This window comes from Hylobates moloch, unplaced genomic scaffold (genome assembly GCF_009828535.3).
Source record: "Hylobates moloch isolate HMO894 unplaced genomic scaffold, HMol_V3 SCAFFOLD_19, whole genome shotgun sequence".
Classification (NCBI taxonomy): Eukaryota; Metazoa; Chordata; class Mammalia; order Primates; family Hylobatidae; genus Hylobates; species Hylobates moloch.
In genome coordinates this window covers 19137062-19153545 of record NW_026652294.1, presented here as the reverse complement: position 1 = coordinate 19153545, position 16484 = coordinate 19137062, and the positions used below count along the sequence as shown (strand labels likewise).

Genomic DNA, 16484 nt, shown 5'->3' with positions numbered 1-16484 from the left:
GCACCAGCTACTTCCTCTACCTGGAACGTGCTCCCTTTGCTCTTCTGTGGGAGGCTCGTTCATGTCATTTAGGTTTTAGACTAAATGTCACCTCCTCATAGAAATCCTTAAGCCAACGGAGCTACTCACTAATACTTTGCTATGTAGCGGTTGCCACTGGCTGATCATTGTTTTCTGAGAGTTTAGTTATTAACTGTGTCTCCTCTACCAGAATATAAATATCATGAGATCAGGAACCAAAGTCCTTTTTCACCTATGAATACTGAGTGTGCTGAATAAGTAGAAGGTCCTCAGTAAATGTTTGCTGCCTAAAGGAATGAACCAGGTACTTTTGTGTCTAATACTAAGGGTCAAGGAAAGAGCAGAGTGCAAATATTGACTATGCATCTAACACAGGGCCAACACCAAGCTAGGTGCTTTGCATGCAACTTTTCAGCTACTCTCAAAACATCGATGTAAGTTTGTTGTTGTTGTTGTTTTTGAGACAGGGTCTAACTTTGTTGCCCAGGCTGGAGTGCGGTGGCATGATCTCAGCTCACTGCAACCTCCGCCTGCCGGATTCAAGCAATTCTCCTACCGCAGCCTCCCGAGTAGCTGGAATTATAGGTGCCTGCCACCACGCCCAGCTAATTTTTGCATTTCTAGTAGAGACGGGTTTCACCATGTTAGCCAGGCTGGTTTCGAACTCCTGACCTCAGGTGATCCACCTGCCTCAGTCTCCCAAAATGCTGAGATTACAGGCGTGGGCCACCGTGCCTGGCCCCACAGAAGTTTTTATTCCCCATTTGACAGATGAAGAAAATGAAGCACAGAGGTTGAGTCATTTATCTGAGATCACACAGGTAGTAACTAGAAGGAATTAAAGCCAAACCCAGGTCAGCCTGACTCCCCATGCCCTGCTTTTTCTGTTAAAGTGCCTCTTCTCTATATCCTAAGAACTCACAACCAGTCTCAACGTTGCTCCTTGTTTCCTGTGGGACCATGGGCAACCTGCCTAATCTCTCTGTGCCTCCATTTACTCAACTCTAAAAAGTGGGTTTCGGCTGGGCGTGGTGGCTCACAACTGTAATCCCAGCACTTTGGGAGGCCGAGGCAGGTGGATCACGAGGTCAGGAGATTGAGACCATCCTGGCTAACACAGTGAAACCCCGTCTCTACTAAAAATACAAAAAATTAGCTGGGCGTGGTGGTGCATGCCTGTAATCCCAACTACTTGGGAGGCTGAGGCAGGAGAATCGCTTGAACCTGGGAGGCAGAGAGCCGAGATCATACTGCACTGCAGCCTGGGTGACAGAGTGAAACTCTGTCAAAAAAAAAAAAAAAAAAAAAGTGGGTTTCTAGGAACATCAAATGAGATACAGCCTATGAACAAATTATAAGTGGTGAAGAAACAGAGAAACAGGAATAGCTATAGTAGACTGTAGCTATAGCGGTGACTTAGTACCTACCTAACACTGTCTTCACCCATGCTTACCCTAAAGGAGCCAGTTACTCGTGAAAAGCTCTTTTTGTGTTTCCCCATGCACTGACTACACTGAATCCTGGGTCTCCCATGTGGGTATCACGTCCACAAAAACGCTGGCGTTTCCTGGCTATGAGAGACACTTGATCTTTCCTTTCACTGGTGGTTTTGTTCATTCTGTTTCCTCTGCTTGGAAACTCACTTCTGACTTCACCTCGTCTGGACCAAACATACCATGTCTGCATCCACAGTGATGAGCATGCAAAAGACCCGCTGGTGTACCTCTCTCCCCGACTAGACGGTGGACCCTGGGCATTGTGTTCATCTAGGTCCTGCCATGAGCCTGACGTAGAGCCTGGCATGGGGGAGGTCCTTGATGGAGGAGCAGAGACGCCGCCCCTTCCCTGTCCAGCCTTGCGAGCCACTTACGTTTTCACTGTTGACATCAGCCTCACTGGGGCAGCCAAACAGTTCCCGCCTCAGAAGATTGCCGTCATACTCCAGGAAGGTCAGGTAGAGGTTGCGAAAAAACTCCACATGCTTGTTCTTCACCCGGAGCTTCTTGGGGGAGTTCCAGTGAATGACCTGGCAGGGAGATAAGGAAGTGGTCAGGTATGGCGGGTGTGGGGCGGGGGTCCCTCACACCTGTAGGAAGCCACAGCTCAGCACTGGGCTAAGCATTATTTGAGGGTCTGCTCGTTCACTCATTCAACATTTTAGCAGATGGTTAAGGATAAGGGCTCTGGGGCCAGGTCACCTGGGATCAAACCCTGACTCTGCTTTAGGTAGTCCTTTAATCTCACACAAGTGACTGAATCTCTGTGCTTCAGTTTCCTCATCTGTGAAATGGGAATAATCTGTGCCAATTATTACATTGTCATCTCTCCGCCCTAAGATGTGATCTTAGGCCACGACTCTGCAAACCCTAATTCTGCTTGGCCACCTGCTGTCTGTAGGTGCCACCCAGAGGGAGCATGACTGGGCCATGAAGGGTCTGGAAGGGGAGAAAGGCGCTTGCTCCTCCTGTTGCTTCCTGTCCCTGTGGGCATCACCCTAGTCCCATTTTTTCAGCCCAGCAGTGGCACCTCCTTCCTTTAGCAGCAGCTAAATCCATTCTGCAGTTTTCCCCACACTTAGAACATGCTTCGTTGTCCCTACTTCTCGGCCCAGTGGTGCTGCCTCTGGAATCGGCTGGTGACGCCATCCTAGAGGTCTGGGTCCTGGCCCCGGGTTTTAATCATTCCTACCTCCTCCTCCTATTTCTTCAGCTCTAGGGTAGTGTTTCCTGTACCAAGTGAACACTTCATGCCTCATAACTATTTTTAAAGATTACATTCTCTGTTCAAATAATTGCTGTGGTTTCTGCCTCCAGCCAGGATGTTGAATGATACACTGTCTCAGCTTTTTTGAAAAATAAACAAGTTCACGCCTACAAAACATGTAAATAATGCCTAGCACATGGTAAGTGCTCAATAGATGCTGGTTCTGACTACTGAGTGCCTAGAGTATAGAGGGCTGGGAAGCAGCCAGAGACATGGGACACTAGGTCCCTCCCTTGGCACACTCATGGTCAGTTGGGGAAAAGTGTCCACAAACAGGTAATTTGAATGTGATAATGGAGAGACGATCAAGAAGAAATGAGAGGCCGGGTGTGGTGGCTCATGCCTGTAATGCCAGCACTTTGGGAGGCTGAGGTGGGCAGATCACCTGAGGTCAGGAGTTCAAGACCAGCCTGACCAACATGGTGAAACCCTGTCTCCACCAAAAATATAAAAATTAGCTGGGCATGGTGGCAGCTGCTTGTAATCCCAGCTACTCAGGAGGCTGAGGCAAGAGAATCACCTGAACCCAGGAGGTGGAGGTTGCGGTGAGCCGAGATTGCACCACTGCACTCTAGCCTAGGCAACAAAGCGAGACTCCATCTCAAAAAATAAAAAAAAAAGAAGAAGAAGAAGAAGAAGAAGAAATGAGAGCCGAAGAATGATCAGAGAAGCATCAAAGAAGAAGATGCTTGTGCTGGAGCTTGAGGGAGACAGGGCCTGGGACAGAGGGAAGATGTGTTGTGTGGGGTGGTGTGGCTCATCTGGAACATGAGAACTCAAGTGCTTTAGCTGGAGCACAAGGGGCGGAAAGATGTGGGGTCTTTCCGCACAAGGGGCAGAAAAATGTTGGTAATGGCGTCGTGGGGTCATGCCCTGGACCTGAGAGGCCCATGGTCAGCACTTAGACTGTAGGTACTGCAGATTTTCAGGAGGAGGAACATCCGTTAGCTCTAGGTTTCAGAAAGATCACTCTATTTATAATGAAGAAGATGCAAGTGGCAGGATGGGAGATGCAAAACTAGAGCCTGGGATGATGGTTATGAGTCTGCTGTAACTTCCAGCCGAGACAGAAGGCCTTGCAGACAGTTTGATTGGAGAGACAAGATATGCACAAGAAAAAGAAACCTGGGAAAAGCAATAAAATATTTATAAAATACGTATTTATTTGTTTATGACATAGTCATAACAAAGTGCACTCTCGGCTCACTGCAGCCTCGACCTCCTGGGCTCAGGTGATCCTCCCACCTCAGCCCTCTGAATAGCTGGGACCAGGCACATGCCACTATGCCCAGCTAAGTTTTTGTATTTTGTAGAGATGGGGTTTTGCCATGTTGCCCAGGCTGGTCTCAAACTCCTGGGCTCCAGTGATCCTCCCGCCTTGGCCTCCCAAAGTTCTGGGATTACGGGTGTGAGCCACCATGCCTGGCCTAGAATATTTAATAGTACTAAAATTTGTTCTAAGAAAGCACCTTAATTTATTATTATCTGGTGGCACTCATTGTTAGTATTAAAAATGATTCATTATTACTACAGAATAACCATGATTAGTAAGATATAATTTGTATTAGTTTATTTAATACTTATAACAGGCCTATGGGGCAGCAAGATTATTAACTCTATTTTAAAGATGGGGAAGTAGAGGCACAAAAAGACTCTGTAATTTGCCTGTGGTCACAGAAAAGTAGGCCTGGAACCTCTGAAGCCTGGCTCCAGAGTCCACCTGCTTAACTACTCACTGGGCTTGCACTGTGTCTGAGATCAGCACACAGGGACCCAGAAGACTGATGGCTGGGCCAATCAGATAGTCTCTTACAGCTGAGCCACATGAGCCGAACCCTGAATAATGGGTGGAGGCAGAGGGTCCAAGGGGACAGGTCGAGTCCAGGTGAGGGAAATCACACACCATCAAAAACAGCTAAGCCAGGGAAAGACCCCAAGAGGGCTGCACTGTGAGGTGGCCCTGGTCATATATGATCATATTCTCAATGCTCCTTGGCAGACACCAAGGCAAGGTTGAGCCCAGTGCAATGGCGTGAATACCTGAGCACAGTCCCCAGAGACCCTCCATGGGACACCTGTGACGGGAAAGGGAAGCCTGTACTGAGTGGCCCCTGCTCATGCCCTTGGCTGGGAGCCTTCTCCTGGGGGGCTCACCCATGGGTTGAACACTTCACCAGCAGTTTTACATTCATTGGCTTCTTTTAGTCCTCACAGTGACCCTAGCAAGGCATGCAATGGTAAAGAGGAAGAAACAGTGAAGAAGTGACTTGCCTATGGCCCCCTGGCTGGTAAACATGGGAGCTAGGCTTCAAACACAAGCATGTCTTGATTCCCAAGCCCACGTTCTTTCCTATACACTGTGGAGGACAGAAGCCAAGCTTTTAAAACATTCTGTTTCATGCTTTGTCTGACTATACAGGAAATGAAATAGCCTTTCCCTCAAGAGCCCCCTACTACCCTTACTCTCTCCTCCTGTGGGGGTTGAACAGTATATCAAATGTAATGGACTGTCTCCCATTCCCTCACAAAATTCACATGTTGAAAGCCTAATCGCCAAGGTGATGACATTAGGAGGTGGGATCTTCGAGAAGTCATTAGGTCACGAGGGAAGAATCCTCGTGAGTGGATTAGCACCCTTAGAAAAGAGACCCCGAAGTGCTCCCTTGCTCGCTTCCACCAAGTGAAGACAGATGGAAAAGGGGCCAACTATGAACTGGAAAGCATGCCCTCACCAGACACCAAATCTGCCGGCGCCCTAACCTTGGACTTCCCAGCCTCCAGAACTGAGAAATAAACATCAAGCAGCCAGACTGCACTAAGACACCGAGGGAAGGAACTGGGTGTCCACAGCTCAGTCACTTCCTGCTTCCCTCCTTTGGTTGGGTTTCATCTATGAGAGTCTGCAGCAGGGTCCAGAGCCTGCCATCTGAAGAGAGGACTGGAAGACCCAGCTCCCTCTGTCCTCTGTTTTGGGAATGTGCATTAGCAATATGCATTGAAGCTGGCTGGATAAATATTGCTCTAGAAGACCAATTTTCTCTCTCATGGCACAATGAATTATGGGAAACCTATTTGGTCCAAACCACATCCCCACGACCTCCCATAACCAACAATGAATGATACAGTAGCCAGAGTAAGAACTACGGACCTCAGACCAGCTGAGGTCTGAATTCCAGCTATGCTCTTTACTTAGCTGTGTGTGTCCTTGAACAACTTGTTTCTCTTCTCGGAACCTGTTTCCTCAAGTGCAAGGTGGGGATCAGGAAGCCTGGCAAAGTAGGTAAGAGGGTTAAACAAATGCCTAGCTCAGTGCTTGCATGTTAGAGTGGCTCCGTAAGGGTGGGTTTCCTTCCCTCTCAAAGACGGGGCAGGGAAGGAGGAGTTCTGCCCTCCTTTCTCCTTCCTGCCAGCATCAGTCAGGAAGCAAGCACTCAGCATTCGGGAGGGTAGAGACGGCTGGCAGGGATGAAACTATTCGATGAGGCTTACATTTCAGGGACGGATGAGTGTGCAATATGTGCTTTTCTTGTTGTGCCTTTTGAAGGGTAGGAGAGGGAAGACTCTCCCCTGAGAACACATTTGATCTGGGCATAAGATCCTGGGCCATGCATTAAAATAATTGCATGTGGGCTGGTGTCACTCACACCCAGTGAGGGGATCGTGTCGTCTTTGCGAATGATGCCGGTGCTTGCCAAGTGCTGAGCCAGCAGGAAGGTTGATGGATGTGGATCTGACTGAGGAAATCTAAGCTTCCTCAACAGGGAGAAACTTAAACTAAGTGAAGAGAAGGGCTGGCCTATGGACCACAAACAAGGCTTAATGGATTGTGCACAAATCTGCCAGGTACTTAAGAGACATGGTCTCATTAAATCCTCCAAACAAGCCCGTTCGAATCCCATTGTCCACTTTATGGAGATGGTATGTGACTTGCCTATATCTCACAGCTGGTAAGTTGCAGCGCTGAGACTGGAAGCCAGCTCTAAAGCCTAAACCTGAGATTCTTAACTACTATCATATCTAGTCCTAAAGGGCTGAGCATTTGACAGATGAGGAGAGTGAAATTTACAGAGAAATGGGTCTGCCCAACATCACATGGTGAGTCTGTGCCAAGTCAGGGTTGGGACTAGGACCCAGGTCTCCTGGTGCCCCACAACCCACCGTAAGCCATCTGTTAGCTCATCAAGCCTCATCCCGCTCTGCATCTGTCTAGTTTGTGTATTTACTACAGGCAAGTGCTGGTGTTATACAAGAAGGAAGATGGGGGAGTGGATGGCGAGGTCATGGGCAAGCAAAGGGGGTTCTGAAGAGTGCTTTGCAATCCAGCTCCCTCTGATCGGCAAGCCCATTCAAAAATCTATTAAGGTATATTCAGATTTACATTTTGCACCTGAGTTTTTAATCATCAGGACATAGAATACTCCATTACCTTGTGCTAGGATCTAAATAAATAATATTTAGTTTGGTGCAAAAAGTACTTGCAGTTTTTGCCATTAAAATGGCAAAAACTGCAAGTACTTTTTGCACCAACCTAAATAGCCATCATGTATTTAATACCCATTATATGCTAGACATTAGGCTGGTGTTTTTTGTTTGTTTATTTGTTGTTTTAGAGACAGGGTCTATGCTGTATCACCTAGGCTGGAGTACAGTGGTGCAATCTGGGCCCACTGCAGCCTCAATCTCCCAGATTCAAGTGATTCTTCTCCTGAGTGGCTGGGACTACAGGCACACACCACCATGCCCAGCTAATTTTATTTTTTGTAGTGTTGCCCAGGCTGGTCTCAAACTCCTAAACTGAAGTGATCCTCCTGCTTCAGCCTCCCAAACTGCTAGGACTACAGCACTTTGAGCCACTGCGTCTGGCCAGGCCAGGGTTTTTTATGTCTGTATGTATCCATATACATATATATGGATATTAAATACATAATACCTATTATTTACTTCTCTACATTGAATGTGATCATGGGATTATAGAGGAAAGTAAATAGCTCTCACCTTTCCCTCAATAGCCCCCTACTGTCCTTACTCTCTCCTGCGGGGGTTGAATAGCTTATTAGATGTAATGGACTGTCTCCCGCTCCCCCTCAAAATTCATAAATGTGATTGTGGGATCACATTCAATCAAAACAACCTGGTACGGTGGTTTCTATTATTATCTTCATTTTACAGAGGATGAGTCTGAGTCTCAGACTAGCCCAGGGTCACTCAGTGAGTACGTGCTCAAGCTTAAAACAAAATCAGATCTGTCTTGCTCAGTATATTAGTCAGGGTTCTCTAGAGGGACGGAACCAATAGGATAGATACATAAAGGAGTTTATTAAGTCTTAACTTACACAATCACAAGGTCCCACAATAGGCTGTCTGTAAGCTGAGGAGCAAAGAGAGCCAGTCCAAGTCCCAAAACTGAAGAACTTGGAGTCTGATGTTTGAGGGCAGGAAGCATCCAGCATGGGAGAAAGAGGTGGGCTGGCAGGCTAGGCCAGTCTCTCCTTTTCACATTTTTCTGCCTGCTTTATATTTGCTGGCAGCTGACTAGATTGTGGCCACCAGATTAAGGGTGGATCTGCCTTCTCCAGCCCACTGACTCAAATGTTAATCTCTTTTGGCAGTACCCTCACAGACACACCTGGGAGCAATACTCTGTATCCTTCAATCCAATCAAGTTGACACTCAGTATTAACCATCACACTCAGAAATGATTTTCTTTCTATCATATCTCATTTATTCATTCAACAGATAGTAAGATGAGCACTGATTTTGTGCCAGACACTGATCTGGGGGCTGTGAATGCAGAGATACACACAAGAGACCACACTCTCTTCCTGAAACTTACAACTTAGAGAGGAAGGTATCACAAAACTGTCCATTTTAAACTACAAGTATGATAACGTGCATTTAAAGAGGCTGTTGGTGATTTTTCCTGGGTAGGGTCACATTAAGTGGAAAGAAACCAAGACCCAGAGTGGGAAAGTGACTTACCTAGAGTCACACAGCAGAGGTAGAAGTAGAGGCCAGTTTCTGTCTCCTGGGCCACTGCTCTTTCCACTAAACCACATCTCTCACTCTGAAAATCTGACTTAGCATCTGTGTTGCCGATACGTATATATTTTTTAACCAGTGCTTGTGTGACTGCTAAGAAACGTTACGTCTTGGTCCCTTGAGGGAAAGAATCACCCATCATTGCTGGCTTGGGGGCAGCAAGCTGGTGACTACTAAGGAATGTCTTGTCCTGGTCCCTTGAGGGAAAGAATCAGCCATCGTTGCTGGCTTGGGGGCAGCAAAAACTGGTGGTGTAGACATTTATTGACAGGCTTTCACATCTGAGACAGAGTGACACTGAAGAATGCGCCCAAAATAGATTTTTGTAAGGAGCTGATAAGTGCATGTGGATCTACAAGGATTGTGATGAAAATCTACGATAACTTGTTCCACTTTCTGAGGCATGTTATCAAGTAGTAGTAATAATTATTATTAGCAGCTAACATATATCAGACACTTACTGTATGCCAGGCACTGCTCTGAAAACTTTGCTTCTAATAGCTCATTTACTCTTTACACAACTCCATGAGACAAGTGATGCTCTAACCATGTTACCTGTCAGGTGAGAAAAGTTTAGCATGTTGCCTGAAGTTACATAGCTAGAAATTAGGAGAGTCAGGATTTGAACCCAAGCAGACAGAAAAATTAGAATTCTGTGTCCCTTATTTCTCCCATATCTGTCATCATTAAATGAACATGAGATTGACAAAACATGACAGGATCAGAAATGAAACCTACTTTCCTCTTCTAATACCCACCCTTGGGATACTAAGGCTGCAGGGTGATTTAGGATTTCCCAGATACACAGGCGGAGCCTCCAGTCTGGCAGGAAGCAGAGAGAGGGAGCATGGAAGTTGCATGCCAGGTGGGCTGCAGGAGCTGCCAAGCATCAGGGGCCCCATGGGTGTGATCTGATTGGATCTGAAATGCCTGTAAAGGCTGAGTATATGTGCAGACTTGGAGTTAGCCTCTACTGAGCCAGAGAAAATTGACAGAAATGGATTACTGTCCAGGAAACTTAAACATCATCTGGGAAGGCAGCAGAAGTCAATGTGATTAAAGGAGACACGAGAAACTATCACCCATCAAGGGCACAGAAGAAAGCAGTTCAAAGGCAGAAACAAGACCTCAGTGCCAGGACAAGGCTGTGGAAAGAGTCCAGCCAACACTTCTGATGCACTTAGACCCCAGAGGGTTCATAAAAGTAATTAATGGTGCGAAAGAGCAAAGAAATCAGAGCCTGTGTGCAAATGGCCAGGTGAATAAGAACATGGATCTTATCTTTTCCAAGTTACTGGGATAAGAGGCATTAGAAAATGGGTCTCCATCTCAACACTCCAACTGACCTCCTATAATCCACAGAATAACACCTAGCCTGATAGGTAGGCCTGATGCAAACTGCCTCCCACTTATGATTCCAGCTCTATATCCAGGCTAAAAGGCATTCCTAGTATTTCTTAAACCTGTCTGTCATGATGCTGTGCCTTTCCATATGCTCTCCCCCTTGCTAGAATGTCCTTACTTTCTCTCTATAATGCCCTACCTTCTTTTCTCTTCCTTCCTTCCTTCCTTCCTTCTTTTTCTTCCTTCCCTCCTTCCTCTCTTCTCTCTCTCTTCCTTCCCTCCTCCTCCTCCTTCTTTTCTTTTTTTTCTGAGACAGAGTCTCACTCTTGTCACCCAGGCTGGAGTGCAATGATGCAATCTCAGCTCACTGCAATCTCCACCTCCCAGGTTTAAGTGATTCTCCCGCCTCAGCCTCCCGAGTAGCTGCGACTACAGGCATGTGCCACCACACCTGGCTAATTTTTGTATTTTTAGTAGAGACGAGGTTTCGCCATGTTGGCCAGTCTGGTCTCAAACTCCTGACGTCAGTTGATCCACCCACCTTGGCCTCCTAAAATGCTGGGATTACAGGCGTGAGCCTCCGCACCTGGCCTCCTATCTCCTTTTCTACCAATGCCAGCTCATCCTTCATGGCTGAGCTCAAATGCATATGTTCTGCAAAGCTTTTCCTGAACACTCACATTGACACCTCCATGCGTGTCTCCCCCTCCACCCCATTCTTCCTAACAGAACACTAATTTTGTTTGTAGTTGCAATGTCCCCCGCCCCTGTGAATGGATCATGACCCAAGATCCAAGCCAATCATGATGATGATCCAAGTCTCTGATTTCCCAGACTATCTTGCAGCCAGGGGGGGCCACGTGACCTAGGAATGCCCAAAAAGTTACATAGGGAAGTATTCGATTTCCTAATAAAAAGGTTCACATATGGCTAGTGTCCTCTTCTCACTTCACTCATCTTTCTATCGTAAACAGAGATGTGATGACTAGAACCATGACAGCCATCTTGTGACCATGAGAGGTCAACACATTGCTCTCCCATGAGCCAGTGTCTGTGTTTGCTTACTCTAGAGTTTTCAGGTAAGAAATTCAAACCCCCTACTTTATTTTAAGCCACTGCAAATTGAGTTTTCTGATTCTCATTGTAAGCATTCCTAACATAACATCCTAGGCAATTGCTAGGTCCTTCTTCAGTGCTCTACAGGCTCTTGCAGTTAGCTCTATTAGAGAACTCATTGCATGCTTCTTGTAATTATTTATTTACATGCCTGCACCTGGCAGCATTGGGATATGAATTTCCAGGCTGGCAGGGAACTTGACTTATTATTCTTTTGGAGTGCCACAGTGCCTGGCACGTAGTTAGTATTCAGTAGCTGCCCTTTGGTTCAAGAATGGAAATCATGATGATAACATTCTCAATAATCCTCACATTCTGTCTGTCTACAGTAAATCAATGATAAAAGCTCTACTAATGTGGGATTTGGAATGGAGAAACATAGTCCCCTTTTCTTTGTCTAAGGGACAAACAGCTTGTTACTTTTTCTTGAAGGAGTTTAAGCTCCCGCTGTTATCCCCTTGTTTGGATTTTCAAAGAGAAGGACAATATTTTCACAAGTCCTTTTCCTTGTCATCTTCGGGATTATGACACATGAGAGAAAAGGAGGAGCAGACAAACCTACAAGTCAGACCCAGCTCCAGCTCTGATCTGCACTTAGTTGCTATGTAACCTGCACCTAGTTGCCTAATATCCCAGAGACAGCCCCTCATCTGTAGAAGGGGCGTAACCACAACTACTTTACAAAGTTGTGGTCAATATCAGGACTGATGAAATGATGGAGATAAAGGTATATTGCAGGTGTTCATTCAGTTATAAAAGACATCTGGTTTAGACTTCATGAAAGAGTCACCTTACCAATGAAGAAGGCTGGATGAAAACAGAAACTCTATGGGGGAAGGAGGAGTAAAAAACAAGATTTTAAATATGGGACTGCAGATTGTCACACAACCTGAGGGGTAAGGATAGAGAAGGTACAGACAACACAGCCCAGAGATGAAGCCAGGCCAAGGGCAGGTCCTCCTGGCTAGACTTCAAGGAGAGACCCGAAAAGGGGACTATTCTGAAACACAGGCACTTTAAATTGGGTTTAAAGTACTGGGCAGATGGGAGGCGGAGGTTGCGGTGAGCCAAGATTGCGCCACTGCACCCCAGCCTGGGCAACAGAGTGAGACTCTGTCACAAAAAACAAACAAACAAACAAACAAACAAAGTACTAGGCAGAGATCAAGAGTGCTATTGGGCAGGGGCAAGGCACTGATCTGGTAAGACTTAGGTTCAAATTTTACCATTGCCTTTTCTGTCACTCCAAACTACCTACTATATTTGAACCTCTGTCTTCCAACCTCTTAAAAGAAAATAATAATACCTGCTGCAAAGGATCAATGAAACAAAAGCTGTAATGGCATTGTAGTAGGTAATTTTATGTGTCAACTTGACTGGATCATGGTGTGCCCCAATATTTGGTGAAACAAGTATTTCTAGGTGTGTTTGTGGGGGTGTTTGCAGATGAGATTAGTGTCTGAATCAGTGGACTCAGCAAAGCAAATGGCTCTTCCCAGTATGGGAAGCCATTGTCCAATCCATTGAAGCCCTGAATAGAACAAAAAGCCAAGGAAGTAGAAATTTGTTTTTTTTTTTTTTTTGGCTCACTATTTGAGCTAGGACATCAGTCTTCTCCTCCTTTCAGACTGGGACCGATACGGTTTGGCTGTGTCCCCACCCAAATCTCATCTTGAATTGTAGCTCCCATAATCTCCAGGTGTTGTGGGAGGGGCCTGGTGGGAGGTAATTTAATCATCGGGGTGGGTTTTTCCTGTGCTGTTCTCTTGATCGTGAATAAGTCTCACAAGATCTGATGGTTTTATAAAGAGCAGTTTCCCTGCACATGCCCTCTTGCCTGCCGCCATGTAAGACATGCCTTTGCTCCTCCTTCGTCTTCTGCCATGATTGTGAGGCCTCCACCTAGCTAGGTGGAACTGTGAGTCCATTAAACCTCTTTTTCTTTATAAATCACCCAGTCTCAGATATTTCTTCATAGAAGTATGAACATGGACAAATACAGGGATTTAACCATCAGCTTCCTTGGTTCTCAGGCCTTCAGACTCAGACTGAATTATATCACTGGCTTTCCTGGGAACTCAGCTTGTAGATGGCAGATGGTGGGCCTTCTCTGCCTCCATAACCCATGGGTCAATTCTCATAATTAGTATCTTCAGATAGATATACATTCTATTTCCTATTGGTTCTGTTTCTCTGGAGAATCTAATATAGATGTCCACCATGGAGCCTGCAGCAGATCCGTGCTCAGTGCTTGTGATGTGAATCAAGTCTGTGGAATATACACACTCCAATTCCCACATGATTCTTTCTGAGGGAGGCTCAGCACTAGCTAAAGTGACACTGTCCAACATCCCAGACTGCTGGATCCTTCAATGCAAGAGCTGTGTTCTATCCAATTTTGCATGCAAAAGGAGGCTTGGTCAATGTTTGCTGACTCCCCATGGATTGTATCTCAGCTGTTCTATGCTCCCTATGAGCTGCTGAAGCTTCCCTTTCATCCCCCTTCTTTTTCCTTTCCAATTCCTGACAATTATCAGGTACTGCTATTAAATAAAAATTAAATAAAAATGGTGCCCTTTATACCAAGACATCTCTTTCAGCCACAAAAGTTTTGCCACAGTGCAGTCTGGGGTCCTGGTACTCATAACCCTTTGGTTCCTGTCACACAGATTCCTGTTGCCTTTTGGTTTTTAGGAGTCTCGGCCAAAAAGGAAAAGAAAAATTTCTTCCCAGACAAAAACACATCATCATCCAGGAAAGGGGAAGAAAAGAGACCCAACTCATTGATGACTTAGTCCTCTCACTTGGAAAATGTAGACACTTAGGCCAATGCATGAATCCCAGGCCTTGTCTTATATCCTAACATATCTTATTCTGTTCTCCGTAACATTTCTTATTTTTCCCTGCCCAAGGAGGTAGAGGCTAAGGAGGGGCTAAAAGGACAACAGGAAAAGGAAGACTTTTCACAATACTCAGGGCTGGGAAGGTCATGAATCCATGAGACAATTCAGCTGTATTTTCTCTAATGTTCCTCATGTTCAATGTGTTGGGATCCTTTATGCTACAAAATGGGGGTAAAAACCAATTTGAACTGGATTCTGTTACATGCGAAGAATTCCTGATGCTGCCTTGATAGCAGGACATGAAAAAAGATGCAAACAGCATTAAGTGTCCTCAATGACTGCTGCCTTTATGCGACTTCCCTGCAGACAACCCACACAAGACCAGGAGTGATAACTAGCCCGTATTCTTCCTGTCTCTATGGAAGAGCCTCCCCACAGTGTCCTCCTCGGGGGTGTGATTGGAGGACAGGCAGGCTAGAAGGAAGCAGATCCCACCTCTAGAGGTTGGCATGGGATCCTTAGCTGAGGAATTTGACCAAGGTGGGTGGAGGAGCAGCTGGCTTGAGTCCTGTGGGATGCTGCCAACTTGGCCGAATTTCAGTAATGCCCTTGGGGGTGGGCACCGTAGGATTCGCTGCTTGGAAACCCTGGGAGAGGCAGCTGTGCTTCCTGGTTCCCAGCAGGCACCTTCCGTGAGGCCCACTATCGCTCTTTTGTCTGCCCTGCATCACCGTCCTTTGCAGAAGTAGATCAGGCCTTCTTCCCATGACTCTAATGGGGCTGTCAGTCATGCCTGACCAGCCAGAAGCACAGACACAGACTCCTGTTGACCAGTGAGTCATTCCTGACCATTCCTAAGAACACAGAGATGGGTTCTTGCAATGGATACCTGTCCCATGAAGGGTCTACAGAGTCCTTTTGAGGAGACATTAAGATAAAAGGGGCTTCTCTCTTCAATTTGGGTTCATGAGTGCTAGTCACTCTTCCATTAGCCTTAGATTTATTTATGTTTTTATTGCACATTTTGCCTGAAATGAAAATTGATCATTTGTTTTCTTGTGTGATAGCTGTATTCTGCACTAGAATGTAAGTTCAAGAAGAGCAAAGGCCTGTACTGTCTTGTTCACTATTGTGTAACCAGTGTCTAGCTCATAGCCAGTGTGCAATTAATATCTGTTGAATGACTAAGCTCATAGCAAGTGTGCAATTAATATCTGTTGAATGACTAAGCTCTACCTACTGGCTGGAGGCCTCAGGAAGCCACCCTGCCATAACAGAGAAAAGCAAAGGCAGAGAGGGAGAGAGGGGAGAGGTTAGGTCATGTGAGCACCCATATGTAGCTGCATCAATGCAGAAGGCATGATATGGTGGCATGGCACTCTCAAATATTGAGGTGTTCTGGGGTTTAAATGAATCTGGCAAAGTCTTCTACCAACCAACCATACTATTACTTATTTTTAGTGCATTTCATAATATTATTTTATAATTACTAATATTTAATTAAAATAACCCTCACAAAATGAATAATGCCTTAAAGAAGAGTCCTGCATTATAATCCAAAGTATAAAATAAATGAGCACATATAGACATAAATGTTTTTTAAAATAAATAAATATAAATGAGAAAAAGTGACCAATCTTTAATTACAGAGAAACTCTAATAATATATGTAGATACTACTATCCCCTTTTCGAGGAGATGGATCTTAATCCCTCCACTTCCAGTGCAGGGTAGATATGACTCACTTCGAAAAAATAAAGTATGAAAGGGAAAATTAGAAACCTTTTGTTTTTTTTTGAGACAGAGTCACCCAGGCTGGTGTGCAGTGGTGCAATCTTGGCTCACTGCAACCGCTGCCTCCTGGGTTCAAGCGATTCTCCTGCCTCAGCCTCCCGAGTAGCTGCGATTACATGCACGCGCCACCACACCCAGCTAATTTTTGTATTTTTAGTAGAGGTGGGGTTTCACCATGTTGGCCAGGATGGTCTAGATCTCTTGCGTTCATGATCCGCCCGCCTCAGCCTCCCAAAGTGCTGGGATTACAGGTGTGAGCCCCTGCGCCCCGGCGCCCCGGCAAGAATTAGTAACTTTATAGTGGAGAAATCTAGCAAACATTGCCTTTACTACGTAAGAATGGCTAACATCCCTAGTGATGTTGTATGCGGGCATCATGTACCTCCGGACACAACGTGAGGAGGAGGGCACTTCACATCTGTGATAGTCTTTCCAAAAACCTATCCCCTCAGTCTAATCGTGAGAAAGTATACTAGGCAAGCCAACTTAAGGGACATTTTAGAAACCACCTGACCAGTACTCCACAAAACTACTGAGGTCAGTCACGAAAAACCAGGAAAGACTG

The 16484-nt window shown here is 45.8% G+C and overlaps 1 protein-coding gene across 5 annotated transcripts in view; it reads right to left on the bottom strand.

Moving 5' to 3' along the window:
* LARGE1 (LARGE xylosyl- and glucuronyltransferase 1) overlaps nt 1–16484 on the bottom strand; it is a 640944-nt gene that overhangs the window by 61311 nt on the left and 563149 nt on the right. For all 5 annotated transcript variants that reach the window (XM_032139623.2, XM_032139621.2, XM_032139622.2 and 2 more), the window contains one exon: nt 1892–2047. In XM_032139623.2, the coding sequence (XP_031995514.1) occupies nt 1892–2047 (156 nt within the window). The remainder of the gene's footprint in view (nt 1–1891; nt 2048–16484) is intronic.